The sequence below is a fragment of the Camelus bactrianus genome, chromosome 21 (genome assembly GCF_048773025.1).
Source record: "Camelus bactrianus isolate YW-2024 breed Bactrian camel chromosome 21, ASM4877302v1, whole genome shotgun sequence".
NCBI classification, from domain to species: Eukaryota; Metazoa; Chordata; class Mammalia; order Artiodactyla; family Camelidae; genus Camelus; species Camelus bactrianus.
The window spans coordinates 4,108,821-4,122,988 of record NC_133559.1 but is presented as its reverse complement, the minus strand read 5'-3'; the positions used below and the strand labels follow the sequence as shown (position 1 = coordinate 4,122,988).

At 45.2% G+C, this 14,168-nt stretch overlaps 3 protein-coding genes across 4 annotated transcripts; 2 read left to right on the top strand and 1 right to left on the bottom strand.

Moving 5' to 3' along the window:
* Window positions 1-1,078: 1,078 nt before the first annotated feature.
* Window positions 1,079-2,844, top strand: RBM8A (RNA binding motif protein 8A). Of its 2 annotated transcripts, none has more exons than XM_010968232.3 (6): window positions 1,079-1,236; window positions 1,515-1,574; window positions 1,706-1,780; window positions 1,960-2,096; window positions 2,384-2,520; window positions 2,632-2,844. In XM_010968232.3, exons 1-6 carry the CDS (start codon window positions 1,170-1,172, stop codon window positions 2,675-2,677), a joined length of 522 nt encoding a protein of 173 aa, XP_010966534.1. In that variant the 5' UTR covers window positions 1,079-1,169; the 3' UTR covers window positions 2,678-2,844. The 2 variants fall into 2 exon arrangements, with proteins under 2 accessions (XP_010966534.1, XP_010966533.1); XM_010968231.3 differs by having other exon boundaries at window positions 1,703-1,780.
* Window positions 2,845-2,986: 142 nt separating this feature from the next.
* Window positions 2,987-7,631, bottom strand: LOC105079482 (gonadotropin-releasing hormone II receptor). Its single transcript, XM_010968233.3, is given in 4 exon segments — window positions 2,987-3,134; window positions 3,137-3,534; window positions 4,000-4,210; window positions 6,981-7,631. Coding segments are annotated over 4 exon segments (1,218 nt in total). The 5' UTR covers window positions 7,488-7,631; the 3' UTR covers window positions 2,987-3,032.
* Window positions 7,632-8,081: 450 nt separating this feature from the next.
* PEX11B (peroxisomal biogenesis factor 11 beta) lies at window positions 8,082-14,083 on the top strand. Its single transcript, XM_010968230.3, has 4 exons — window positions 8,082-8,234; window positions 9,065-9,180; window positions 9,587-9,788; window positions 12,816-14,083. The coding sequence occupies exons 1-4, from the start codon at window positions 8,179-8,181 to the stop codon at window positions 13,219-13,221; spliced, it is 780 nt and encodes a 259-aa protein (XP_010966532.1). The 5' UTR covers window positions 8,082-8,178; the 3' UTR covers window positions 13,222-14,083.
* Window positions 14,084-14,168: the final 85 nt, after the last annotated feature.

The following is a 14,168-nucleotide window of genomic DNA, read 5'->3' as shown; positions in this document are numbered from 1 at the left end:
CAAAAGTAAGTCAAGGGAGGATTTTCAGTAGAGATGTAACCAACTCATTTTTCCAAAGACCACAGTACCTACTGCAGAGAACAGATTTATCTAAGTCTCAGTACAACTGCTTTCCCTGTAAAACTACCCAACCTTAAAGTCCTAGTTCAAATGGAGGGCCCCCCTTACATGCACTCTCCTTACTTCCAGTCCTATTAGAAATTTTCTTTGTTCCGCCATAGAACTTTGTGCTATGGCAATGATCACTTTCCTAATGTAATTATAAAGTGACTGTTGACAACACAGGAATTTCCCCGTTCTGCCAGCACCTCTTAAAATATTAGACACACATATCGACATTCATAACTGTTTGACTTTAACATTAATAAATAAACCCACAGTCCACTATTGTTTAAGGTCTATGTAGATTCCAGAATGTGGGGGCAACATGGGTTTTGCCTCAACTCCTAGGTTTTTAAATGTTAAATATTTGTACCATCCTCAGAGAAGCTAAAGCTCCTATTTTGTTCAAAGCCGTGATTTTTCTTTTTTAATTTCCGTAAGTGGAGGAAAGAATTTGAGTGAGTTTTCTTTTTCTTTAAGGTTGATATTTGTCTCCCCAATCTTATTTTACCGGACAACCAGGTCTGCTAGGGTTTTTTTAGGAGAGAAAATTCGTGCTGCAGTACGTTCCAGAAGCAGCTTTTTGAGGCAGAACTGCTGACTGAACTACATTTTTTTTTTTTTTTAATGCTTCCATCATAGATCAGGCTGCTCCTCGGCACAGTATAGGTCTGGAAGTTTCTAGAGAAAAAATCTCTCTTCAACTTCCATTCCCTAGTATGGAGTGAAAGGAGACGCGAAGCAAGCCTTTAACAAAAAAAAAACCAGGCTGGGCGTCTCTGTCAGCTACCCTATTTCAGCGGAAGTTATTGACTCCGCCCACCCCCTCGCCTGTCCCTCTCAGAGCCGGGGCCTTCCGCTCACGACCCGCTCAAGATGGCTACGGAACACTTCCGGGATATTCCCAAACTAGGCCCGCCTCCGTTGCGTATTTTCACCGCGCCGAGGGCGGGACTTAGAGTTAGTTTTTGATTGGTCAATTTGACTGGCGACCTTTCCCCTCCGCGACAGCTACCGGAGGAGCCTCGGGCCTGAGAGGCACGGCCGGGAGTTAGAGCGAAGGCAAGATGGCTGACGTGCTGGATCTTCACGAGGCCGGGGGCGAGGACTTCGCCATGGATGAGGATGGGGACGGTGAGGACAGTGGAGGCGGCTGCGGGAAGCGGGGAAGGTGCGAGAGAAGGGCGTATTAGAAAAACGTAATCTCCCTTCTCCCCAGCGAGGAGGATGCGAGCGGGGAACTGGCTTTCCGTTGGCTTGGAGACCCCGCCTCCTTCGGGAGGAACGGGGGCGGTCCAGGAAGGGACTGAGACTGGAGGTGGTGAGGTCGGCTTTCAAATGATGTCTGGAAAAGAGACGCTAGTTGTAAACTGTTATCTCTGTCACTTATTCTTTCACTTCTGGGGTTCCAGAGAGCATCCACAAACTGAAAGAAAAAGCAAAGAAACGGAAAGGTCGTGGCTTTGGCTCTGGTGAGTGTTTGTGGGTGGAATGGGGTCTAGAATGGTGAGAACTATGAGTTTTGGAGTCCCCATTCAGAGTTATGGTGAGCAGTGGGAGATGGGGGATTTTCCGGTGATCTCGTGTATGTTTCTAATAGAAGAGGGGTCTCGAGCGCGGATGCGTGAGGATTATGACAGCGTGGAGCAGGATGGTGATGAACCCGGACCACAGCGCTGTAAGTAAAATGGAGATTGTCTGTAGAGAATTAGGAAACAATGAAATAAAACCCAGTAGGAATGGGGTCAGAGGTAGCTTAACCAATCTCTGTGGTGTCTGCACATAGTCTACTTCTGTGATCTTGTTTTGAAGTTTTTCTCTCATAAGCTCAAACAGCCTCCCTCCCTTCCCCAACAGCTGTTGAAGGTTGGATTCTCTTTGTCACTGGAGTCCATGAGGAAGCCACGGAAGAAGACATCCATGATAAATTTGCAGAGTATGGGGAAATAAAAAACATCCATCTCAACCTGGACAGGCGAACAGGATATCTGAAGGTATCCTGAGTGATACTCCATTACCTCTCTTCCCCCATAACCCTTAGACAGCGTTGGTAGTTCTCCCGTGTTTGTTGTGGTTGGCCAAGAGCAAAGTTAAAATAAAATGACATTGGGAATTGATTTTGTTAGACATAGCAAAGAGACAGAAACAGACACACAGTTGTATATATAATAGAGGTATATGATGTATATTCGTTGTTGAGAGTATGGATTTTTCTATTTGAATAGAAAATAGCTTGCTGGAATAGGAGGGTTTTCATAATCTGTCTTTTCACTTGTCCTAGGGGTATACTCTAGTTGAGTATGAAACATACAAGGAGGCCCAGGCTGCTATGGAGGGACTCAATGGCCAGGATTTGATGGGACAGCCAATCAGCGTGGACTGGTGTTTTGTTCGGGGTCCACCCAAGGGCAAGAGGAGGTAAAGTGGAGAGGGCAAACACTATCTCAGTGAAGAGAATATGAGCAAAACAGAATAAGGACATTGTATTGTATTTCTCTGATGGGCCCTATCTCTTTTCCTTGTCCCTAGAGGTGGCCGAAGACGCAGCAGGAGTCCAGACCGAAGGCGTCGCTGACCCATCTTCTGTTGTTCTGGTGTTCTCTCCAGAGGTTCCATTTGACCATGCAGCTTTGGGAAAATAGGGCTGGGGTGGAACTCACTGTGTTTTATATTTAATCTCTTACCCTTTTCTGCTTAGTGTTTCTTTTGAGTTATGAATAAATGTCCCATTTTTGTTTTCTACATTTAAAATTACTTTCCTGTTCTGACATTGCAAGCTCTGAAGCACTATTTACAGTAAGGTAGTGTGGGTCACTGTGAAGATACTTCTCCCAGGGACTGAATTCTGTGTGAGTTTCTACAGTAGACATAGTCTCAAGTCTCAGCTGGGGTCAAAGTAGAGACTGCTCAGTATTTCTTTTTCTTGGAAGCTAAGAGAGCAGGGTAGAAGTCAGATATTCTTGTGATACTAAAGAATAATTATTCTGTTCCTGTGTACTCTGTCCTGAGCAAATGGATGTTATAGAAATGTCTCTTTTGTTTCTCCTGCCTCTTTTGCTGCCACATTTGCTTGTATTTCCATCTGTCTAAGGGCTTGAATCTCCTGCGGGGGCTTTCTTCCAGATCCTCCTTCTCTGGAGGAGTCTATACTAAGTTCTTGATGCCCTCTTCGGCAGCCAAGGGTGAAGGCCCCATAGAGGAGAGGATCCAGAGGAGCATTGAGGAGGCCAAAGAGGAAAAGGATGTGGCTGAGGCTGGGAGGCACTTCATTTAGCATGGTGGGAGAGAACCAGTACCAGAGACCTAGCAGGTAATAAGGTGTCCAGCAGAGGATGAAGGTCAGCAGGACAAGCAGGGCCAGTCGCAGGGCCCGAAGACGAACACGGGGATGATTGTCTAAGGAGCGGCGGAGGGCAAATTCACCGGCAGAGGCTGGGAATTTAGAAAACACACTCAAATTCAGAACCACTCAGCTCCTGAGTTGATGAATGGGCATAAATAGAGCTCTCCCCCTCTACAAGGAAGAAAATGCTGCATGCCGCCTTTCCCTTCCCAGCCTAGGACGATACACTCTCCTCCCCCCAGGGATTATGATAGACATGCTGGGAAAAAAAAGGTTTCGATTAAGATGCTGTGTTACATGAAGCTGCCAAGTCTATTTGAAGACGTGCTGGTGTCTAACAGAGGAGAATACTGATCCCTTTTCTCCTTATTCTTGCCCAGCTAACTCAACTTCAGAGAATGAAGTTAGAATTGAAGGCATTCAATAACATTATGTGTAGCATCAGGTGCTAGAGATATGGGTGGTATTTCACTTTTGGTTTGATAGATCACTATCAAATAAATGAGGTTAGAAGCAGTAGGGTATGGGTTAGGGCCTGGGGTCTGGGGTCTCACCATGGTTCCCCTTTCTTGTCCGGGAACTGGACGCACTGAGGACAATGCGGCTATAGCAGATGGTCATGGCAGTCAGTGGCAGCAGAAAGAGGCAGCAGAAGGTGAAGAGGTTATAGGTGGTCTCTTGCCATTGAGCCTTGAAGCTGCCTTTGGTGACACACTGAGTGAAGGGGACTGGACCAGCTCGGCGGACAGTATGGAACAGGAATAGCTAGAATGGAGTTGGGGACTGTTAGAGCTGGTTCCCCTTACCCTCCCCACCAGCCTACCCACCAGTTCAGCAGTATCTCCTTCCAGTTCATTCTTAATTCTCTGCAGTGCCGAGTAATTGTACATCCATGGTGCCATATTTAAAAGTGTAGAAATGTATCTCGAAAATCCCTCTTCCCCTTAGGCTATGTTTGTTAAATCCGGAATTTAAAGAATCCTGTCTTCTCAAGGGGTGGGTACAGCTCAGAGGTAGCACATATGCTTACCATGCACGAGGTCCTGGGTTCAATCCCCAGTACCTACATTTAGAACAAAAAGGAAAAAAAAACCTTGCCCTTTCAAATACTATTCTAACATTGAACTTCATAAAAGGGTATCTACCACCTCACCAACCTTTTGAGCTGAAATGATTTTCATGATGTGTGTGATTGATTCTGTGAAAACAAGAAATCTTGTATAAAACAGGTGCTGCTAAAGTTTCAGGCCATTTTGCAGCCACTCTGTAAAGTGACCTTTAGTAATAGTCATATGTACAGTAACTATGATGGTGAAACAATGTTAAATAAAATCTAACATTTTCCAAATGCTGTTGGCTGCCCCTTCCCCTTTTTGGCAAACTGCTGGGGTTTTGCTTTGAGTCAGTAGGGAGTATTTTTCAGTTGAGAGCTTCAGGTTGACTACCTCAGTTCAGGTAAGGTGGATTGAGTCACTATTAGTTTGATAGAAGGCAAGCTTTGTAGGTATCAGATTCTTAGATATAAGTCATTTTGGAAAGTGATTTCAGCAAACATGAGGGACTTTTAGGAAAGGTAAATAGTATCAGCCACAGACATGCAATTAAATGAACTGCTTGGACTTAGGATCAGGCGATTCTAAGTCAGTTGGGGAGTGGTTTTTCCTCTTCCCCTATCTTGAGTCCATATATTTTGAGGGTTTTGTTTTGGTGGGGTGGGGGGGGGCGGGTTATAGTACACCTAGAAATACTTGACACCTTGTGAGAAGGAGTTTAAAATAGGCAGGGCTCCTGGACTCACATTTTGGTCCATGGCCCCACTTCTGCCTCTTCTTTTCTTATCTGATACGCAATTTACCATCGACTGTGGAAACCTTTTCAGCTACTTCTGATAACTTGGAAACTCGAGTCTATAAAAATAGTTTCTAACTACAACAATGTTCCCTTCACCACACTAACAAAAAAGTTTTTTTTTACTGACACTAATATTTTAAGTGCAACATAAGGGCAGTGCAGAATTTACATAGGAGGATGCTAATGTGGAACCCAAAATAGCACCTTTTGAACCTCAATCATGATGTTACCAGGTTGCTGTTGAAGCAAATGGAGGTTGCACTATTGTCAGGTTTTCAGACTGCAAGAAAGGATGAAATTCATTTGCTATTCCATTATCTTGTGGCCTATATATTTCAAGGGATTTAGCCAGTCATATAGCTAGTTGTGGTAGAGCCTAGACTCAAAAAGCAAAAGTAAAACAAGCAAACGTCAAAAACAGGCTTCTTCCTAACTCCCAGCTCACATCTAAAATTCGCTTCATATAAATTCAACTGTAACTCCTTTTGCATGGAGGCAACAGGCTGCTTTTTAAAACTTGGGGTAGCAGAGGTCCTGTTTGCAACATACTGTTGGAAGCAATACTTCCTACTTTAGAACTACGGTCAGACTAACTGATAGTTAATTTAAAATATTTAAGGATTTAAGGGTCAAATCTTAAATCTGGCTCTAGAATGTATTATTCCAGAGGCTGAAATTATAGACTCCGTCCTGACATAACCCTAATCCTTGTCTCAGAGATGCTGCTTTACTCCCTCCTCCCAGATAGTGGTAGTGGTTTTGGTTTTGAAAGACTTGCTTTTTTCTAGATTTCTAGTTCATTTTCAGTATTGAGATTTGATTAACTGGTCCTCAAGTTCAGATGCTCCCCCTTTCCCCCGGTTCTGACACCCACCATAAAGTTAGAGTAAAAAATGGCAAATCTAATTGTCACTCTCTACCTTTTACTTTAGAGTCTCCACTGCCCTCAGGATAAACTACAAGCCTAATATTTGTGATCTGGTTCTTCATTCCCCCCAGGGCTCATTATTCACCATTCTCTAGCCCTCATCTTGAGCTGCAACCACTGTGAGATTGTCTACCCTCTACCCTCCCCAGCAGTCCTGCTTTAACTTGTCTGACTTCCAAGAATCAACTTTTAACGTCTCTGGGAAGTCAGGAAGCTTTCCCTAACTGTCCAAGAGTGGGTCAGACATCTCCGTTGTTCTTTAGCTCCTTATGCTTAGATTAACGCTCGACTACACACTGTGTTCTAATTGCATATTAATTTGACTCTGCACTAGTTTAAAAATTTCTTGGAGGCAAGACTTTGTCGCTCTATCCTTGATAGAACTTTTGATTGTACCTAGGGGATGCACATTATTTTTTGGATTGATGAATGAATGTACCACAAAGTTTTGTCCAAAGTCACTGACTTAACTGTCTTCTTCCCATATATGTTTCCTCCCTGCCCTAGAGTTCTGCATCTGAAAAAGGTTGGGAGGGAGGATGCAAAAAGGTGGAAGTCAAGTGTAGTAAAATCAAAGGCTCTTTACAAAAATACAAATTAACACTCGATGATGGTAACTTGCAAAAGAGATAGCAGAGGCTCCCCCGCTGAGGATTAATGGTGACCGCGGCCACGCACACCCCTTGAAACCGAAGGCTCATGTTGTATACCCAAATTCTTGTTGAGTCTAGCCGTAAGTGCCGGCAAGTCACTCACCTGGGGCAAGGCAAGCAGGAAACTAAGTCCCCAGGCTGCCCCCAGAAGTTTCCCTCCAGTTGAGCGGGGTCCAAGCGGGTGGAGTACGGCTGCCTGGCGGTCGAGCCCAATGACCACAGGCAGGAAAGCTGCGGCATACATAGCCATTAGTTTCAGGAACATGAGTGTCCGACATGCGATATCCCCGGCCAGCCACTGAACAGTGATATTCCAGGTGGCATCTAGAGGCATAACCACAAAAGTGACCAGTAAGTCGGCAGCTGCTAAATGAGCAAAGAGTCGTCGTACCGGAGAGGGGCGGAGCTGGCTAGGTTGCGGCCGTGTCACTGACCACAGCACAGCCAGGTTCCCTCCAGCCGAAGAAATAAACAGCACAACGGTCACTCCCACTCGGACCTTGGCTGCAACTGAGAAGGTGGGCAGCTCTGAGCCCTCCACTTCTACTCCTGACCCCGCCCAGACCTCCCCTGCTGCTGACCCCGAAGGGGTGCCGTTTCCTGCAGACATGGTGACCTGGAAAGGCAAGGGGTGAGGGGATAAAGTGTGGGTTTGAAGAGATTAGCTGCGTCCGCTGATTGTTCTCCCTCCCTTTTAGGATCTGAAGTTGGTTATTTGGCGAATTTCGTCCACTAAAGCGTCTGTCTCTGGAGACTCCATCCGTATTCTGGAAGTCACCTGTCCAACTGTCAGGGTCCTGCAGGGAACAGGAATCCGGTGTAGGCTTCTGCTTCCATTGACTTCTTTAGCGCCCAGAGTCCTGGATTCGTCTGGAGCGTGCGAGTGAGTCAGTGTGTGAACTGACTGGGGTGTTCTGTTGAACGCGCTCCAGGGTGGAGGGAACGCTATCCTAGCGGCCCCGGCGAGAGCACTGCGGCACCTTCTGGCCCCGCCCGCATCCTGCAAGCCCCGCCCTTGGTCCAGACTATTTAAAGGAAAATGTGCCTCCGCAGGCGGGCTTAAGAAATAGAGATCATCTGACAAAAGGACGCGCTGATGGAGACGCGCGCAAAAACACGCAGGTGTAGGCCCAGAGACAAGTGCTGCTCGTTCTGAAATGCCGCTTCAGGGGCCGGCTGCAGGCGCTTTCTTTCCTGATGATGTTTGTCCCTCGCGCGGCACCGTCGGGTCGTCCGGGAGGCGTGACTAGGGGCGGGAAGTGGGGCGGGAGCAGATCTGCGGAGCCGGGGCCGCCGCTGTCATGGACGCCTGGGTCCGCTTCAGCGCTCAGAGCCAGGCCCGGGAGCGGCTGTGTAGGTGCGGCCCGAAGAGGAGTTGGGGGAGGGCGGGCAGGGGAAGAGCCTCGTGAGGCGAGGTCAGGTTCCCACTACGGGGGTCAAAAAGGGTCAACTCAGGGTACGGGGTCCCGGACGGAACGCGAGGCTCTCTGTTGAGCCGGCTATGAGGCCATGATTCGTTTCTGCCCGCGGGAAAGATGGGAAAACTGAGGCACGAGTGGGCCAGCGGGGAGGTCGCTCAGGGTTGCGTGTTGACATGAGACCGACAGTTTCCTCACTGGGCGCCGGTGGGACGAGGAGCGTTCGCCCCGTGGCGGATAGCGACCTGGACTCTGTCCCCAGGGCTGACGAGGCGCTCCGAAGTTTCCCTGTCCCCTCAGCCTTCTGTCACCCGCGAACTCCTCTGTCTCCCCGCCCTGGCTTTTAGTCTCGATTCATCTCAAGGGCCTTGAAAATCTTAGTCCACCTATTCTGAAGAATAATCTGCCCTCCAGCTATCCCCCACTCCCTCACATATCACAAAGATGCTCACACTGATGTGCTTGTGATGGACCCCCTGCCGCCTTCATTATCCCCTTCAGTCCTCGTCATTGTCAAATCTCTCGTTTCCTCAGTTCTAGAGAGTGCTCCCCACCCCCTTCTAGGCTCCTTTTTTTTTAATCCTTACGTCTTTCTCTTCCCCTGGCCTGGAGGAGAAACGGTGAGATGTGGGCATGAAGAGGAGGAGAGGGAAATGTCTCAAACGGGGAAAAGGAGGGGTCCAGGGAGGACTCGCCTTTTGGAGGACACTTTTGAGAGGGAGGTTAGGGAGGCCTCCACCTTACCTTACCTGTCCTCTCTCTCCTCCAGGGCTGCCCAGTATGCTTGCTCCCTTCTTGGCCATGCTCTACAGAAACATGGGGCCAGTCCTGAGTTACAGAAACAGATTCGACAACTGGAGGGCCATCTGAGCCTAGGAAGAAAGCGTAAGTAACTGTGCCTTTCCTTTTATTAATCCAACACTTCCTCCATCCCCAGCTTTTCTTCCTTAGCCCCTCCGTCCTGTTTTTTACCTTCTCTGCCGGTTCTTCTCCCTCATTTCCTCTGCACTTACTCTCTGCATGCCTCCTGACCGGGACAAGAGAGCAGGGGTAAGAGTAATGAAGGATTAGAAAGAATGGGGCAAATTTGAGAAAACTAACCTGGGACACAAATTGACTAAATCTTGAAGTAAAATAGAATGAACTCTTTCTGCACTTAAAATTGTTTGTTATTGTTTTTTATCACTTGCTCGACTTTCACCCTCTTGCGCTCTCTCTTTCTCTGTGTCTTGCTCTCTATTTGCCTCTCTGCTTTCCCAAATCCTTGCTTTTCTTTGCTAACCTCCGCAAGTCCTACGCCTCGGTAACTCGGCAGATGCCCTTGAGTCAGCCAAACGAGCTGTGCATCTATCAGATGTTGTCCTGAGATTCTGCATCACTGTTAGTCACCTCAATAGAGCCTTGTACTTCGCCTGTGACAATGTCCTGTGGGCTGGAAAGTCTGGACTCGCTCCCCGTGTGGATCAGGAGAAGTGGGCCCAGCGTTCATTCAGGTTTGATATCCTTTTATCCTTCAAAACCTTTTGTATTCTCCATACTGCATAGCTGGCCTTTTATGAAAGAACAGTCTCTCAGGGGCTTCTCTGAGAATATACACATCTTAATCACTTGGCTTCCAATCTTCATTTAGATCTTAAACTATCAGAGAATAATGAATAGGGGAAGATGGAAGACAGATGCTCTTCCATGATGAATGACTAAGATCGGGCAAGATTAGATATTAATTCTATTTCTTTAATTCTGCGTCTGTCTGTACCACAGGTTATGCCCCTCATTGCCTGCTCATTCATTCATTCTAAAAATATTTAGTAGGTTCTTGCTGTGAGCCAGGGAATACAGCAAAGGGCCAAACAGTTATGGTTCCTGCTCTCATGAAGCTTCTAGTCTAGTGGAGGAGTCAGGGATTAAGACAAATAATCACCAAACCAAATATTTGTGGGGAAGTACACGATGTTATGAGATATATAACACGGGGAACTAATTTAGATTGAAAAGTCAAGGAAGAATTCTTTGAGAAAATTAAATTTGTTTCAGACTTGAAGTCTGAGTAGAAGTTATACAAAGCAAACAGTAGCAGAGAAGATCTTCCCAAACAGAAAATAGCACACTTTGAGGACTGAGCCAAGAAAGACTTCATGGAATTAGAGAAATAGAAAGAAAACCAGTGTGATGGACTTAAGGCTAAAAGTTCAAACTGGAGAGGCAGACAGGGTCCAGGTCATTCATGCAAAGCCTTGTAGGCAATGGTAAGGGTTTTTTTTTGTTTGTTTAAATTTTATCCTAAGTACAGTGGGTTCTGAGCAGAGATGTGACATAATTCAAATTGTGTTCAAAAAAGATCTCTCATGCTGTAGTGTGGAAAATGGATTGCTGTAGGGCAAAAGAGGAGGAGATGCCCTAATGTGGTCAAGAGATGATGTTGGCTTGGACTGAGGAGCAGGCTGGTGATGAAAGTGGAAAGAATCATGATTTGGGAGTTAAATGATCTGTATACATATCATCTGTATTGGTTTTTTGTTCTCCAATGATTCTTTGTCATTTTACATTAGCATCTTTCCTTCTACATTTATGTCTTGCTTTTCTCTTCATCTTTATCATTTATATTTATAACATGGCTTAGGATGTATGAGGGGTGGGAGTGGAGGCATGGCTGGAGTGGTATGGAGAAACAACTCCCCAGAAGGGTTTATATGCCATGTTTATTCATTTTATTCAATAAATATTTATAGAGCTCTTAGTATGTGCCGAGCACTGGTCTAGACACAGTGCTAAAGACAAACAAGATCCCTGCTCCAGTGGTGCTTACATTGTAACAGTAAGAGCAAAGAAACAATAAATGAGAAAAATGACAGAGAGTGGTAAATGCAATACAGGAAGTTAAAATAAGGTCATGTGGTAGACAGTAAATGGCTCGCTACTTTAGAATTGGGAGGTCGGAGAATACATCCCTAAAGAGATAATATTTATTTATTTATTTATTTATTTTAATTGAAATATAGTTGATTTACAATGTTGTGTTAGTTTCTGGTGTATAGCAAAGTGATTCAGAGATATATATATAAATTTTTTTCTTTTTCATGTTCTTTTCCATTATGGTATATTACAAGATATTGAATATAGTTCCCTGTGCTATACAGTAGGACCTCGTTGTTTATTTTATATACAGTAGTTTATATCTGCTAATCTCATACTCCTAATATGGCCCTCCCCCACACCCCTCTCCTTTGGTAACTATCAGTTTGTTTTCTGTGAATCTATTTCTGTTTTGTAAATAAGTTCATTTGTGTCATATTTTAGATCCCACATATAAGTGATATCATATGATACTTGTCTTTCTCTGGCTTACTTCGCTTAGTGTGATAAGCTCTCTAGGTTCATCATGTTGCTGCAGATGACATTATTTCATTCTTTTTTATGGCTGAGTAGTATTCAGTTGTGTGTGTGTGTGTGTGTGTGTGTGTGTGTGTGTGTGTGTGTGTGTGTGTGTGTGTGTGTGTGTGTATGTATCACGTTGAAGTGTGACATTTAAGCTCAAACCTGAAGTGCAAGGAAGAACCAGCCATGAGAAGATTTTGGAGGGAGAATATTTCAGGTTGAGGGAGTATGTGGTATAAAGTTTCTAAAACAGAAACGAGCTTAATAGGATCAAAATACAGAAAGAACCTAATGTGTTTGGAGCATAGTGATTAAGGGAAAGCATGGTACAAGATGAAGTTAGAGAGACAGAGTCAGATGTTGAGTTCTATATGCCTGCCTAAAGTAGTTTATTCTAAATGTGGTAGGGAGGAAACCTTGGAGAGTTTTAAGAAAGGGAATAATGATGTGATTTATGTTTATGCCAGCTACTGTATGAGATTAGATTGTTGGGAGTGGGGAGCAAGTGTGGTTGTGGAGAAACCAGTTAAAAGACTAAAGTAGTAGTTCAAGGAAGAGATGATGGTGGCTCAGACTGTGGTGGTGGAGTATAAAAGATAGATGTGGTCAGAGTCAGGATACGTTTTAGAGTTAGGACAATTATATTGAATACAGACCACTGTTGTCAGAATGGATTAAAAATAAAAAAGACATAGACTGTTCTTAAGGAATTTATAATCCAACTCATTTGGCAAGGTGGGCTTAGCTTTTTTTTTTCTTTTAATGGAAGGATTGGATTTAAATGGTCTATACATCTGAGTCTTTGAAACAACTGAAGCTGTTCTTTTAAAATAAATTTGCATTGTTATAGTTCAAGTTGAATGTGTGTGCACTAATGGGTTGCCAAGTGGAAAAGTGAAATTTGAGGTTGATCTTGGAATATTTCATGACTCATGAATTTTAAGCGAGGATCTTAAGGTGCACATAAATCCCATTAGTTACAGAAAGGTGGAAGGCCATTTGTGAGAGTGGGCAATAACATTCCCTTCTGGTATTCTAATGTGTAATCCTTTTGCACTATGGGGGGAAAAAAGAAGTGTAAGTGTTCTGTTGGATGTAAGTAGGTATACGTACCCTTACTGACTCTACTGCCCTGTGTATCCCAGGTATTATCTGTTTTCCCTCATCATGAATTTGAGCCGTGATGCTTATGAGATTCGCCTCCTGATGGAACAAGAGTCTTCAGCTTGTAGCCGGCGACTGAAGGGCTCTGGAGGAGGAGTCCCAGGAGGAATTGAAACTGGGGGAGCTGGGAGTCCAGGAACTCCAGGAGGAAGCCTGCCCCAAGTAGCTCTGAAGCTTCGACTCCGAGTCCTGCTCCTGGCTCGGGTCCTTCGAGGTCATCCCCCTCTTCTGCTCGATGTGGTCAGAAATGCCTGCGATCTCTTCATTCCACTGGACAAGCTAGGCCTCTGGCACTGTGGCCCTGGGATTGTGGGGTTTTGTGGCCTTGTGTCCTCCATCCTGTCTATTCTCACCCTAATCTGCCCTTGGCTACGACTCAAGCCTTGATGTTCTGGTGGTACAGGATAAGGAGGGGCCTGAATTGGTGGGATGGAATTTTAGGTTGTCCCCATGTAGCAGTCCCATTCTAACTCTACTCCTTGGTTAAAGTTGAAATCCAGAGATTCAAGGGTAGAGGGGGAAGCTTTGGGGAAGATGAGGGAAGGAAAGCTGTCTTGCAAAGTCGGTGGGATGATTCTGATGTTCATATCTGCTGATTTCTTGTTCTTTTCCTCTTTCATTGTATTGTCTTGACTCTTTTTCCTGTGTCTCTTTCAAGTCTGTTTAAGATTCTGCGTCTGCATCTCTTTTACCTTCTCAGTACCCTATCCTAGGAATTTAATCCACAGCAGAATTACTTTTTGATGTGGGAGGTAGAAGGTATGGTCTGTAAAGTTCTTTTTTAAATTATTATTGTTTTTATTGAAGTATAGTCAGAAAGAGAAGTCCCATGTGGTCTGTGGAGTTCTAACTGCCTTCTTTTTTCTCACAAGGGTGACCTGTGGCAGTTACTCCCCCCTTCATACTCCACATCATAAATTTAAGGGCTTTACGTTCCAGTGAGCCCTTCCCACGGGCCCCAGAGCTGGCTTCACGCTTCTTCTTCCTCTCCCGTGTCGGCCTCACCAACCTTCCTCATGACTTGCCCTTACCCTTCCCTCTGTGTACACCTGCAGATTTCTGCCTACACTTTGATTTCATGGCTTGATCTGGCCTTTTCTTACCCCTTCTTTGCCTATCCAATGATGCTGTGTCTGGCATCTTGCTGTAAATACTGTACAATGATTCTGTGTAAATAGCTGAGGCCCTTGCCCATGATGGAGAGCAAGCCTTCCAGGTTAGCAGATTAAAGATCAATTCACTCACTGAAGTTTGGTCTGGTCCCATGTGTTCTGGTCCTCTGAGGCGCCTATTTCTGTCACTGTGGTTTGGGTTTTCCATGGAATTAGCCACTG

Coding starts and splice junctions, on each gene's coding strand:
- RBM8A (XM_010968231.3), top strand. CDS start 1,170: ATGGCTGACGTGCTGGATCTTCACGAGGCCGGGGGCGAGGACTTCGCC. Junction 1,237..1,514: donor CATGGATGAGGATGGGGACG/GTGAGGACAGTG, acceptor CTGGGGTTCCAG/AGAGCATCCACAAACTGAAA. Junction 1,575..1,702: donor AGGTCGTGGCTTTGGCTCTG/GTGAGTGTTTGT, acceptor TGTTTCTAATAG/AAGAGGGGTCTCGAGCGCGG.
- PEX11B (XM_010968230.3), top strand. CDS start 8,179: ATGGACGCCTGGGTCCGCTTCAGCGCTCAGAGCCAGGCCCGGGAGCGG. Junction 9,181..9,586: donor TCTGAGCCTAGGAAGAAAGC/GTAAGTAACTGT, acceptor AACCTCCGCAAG/TCCTACGCCTCGGTAACTCG. Junction 9,789..12,815: donor TGGGCCCAGCGTTCATTCAG/GTTTGATATCCT, acceptor TGTGTATCCCAG/GTATTATCTGTTTTCCCTCA.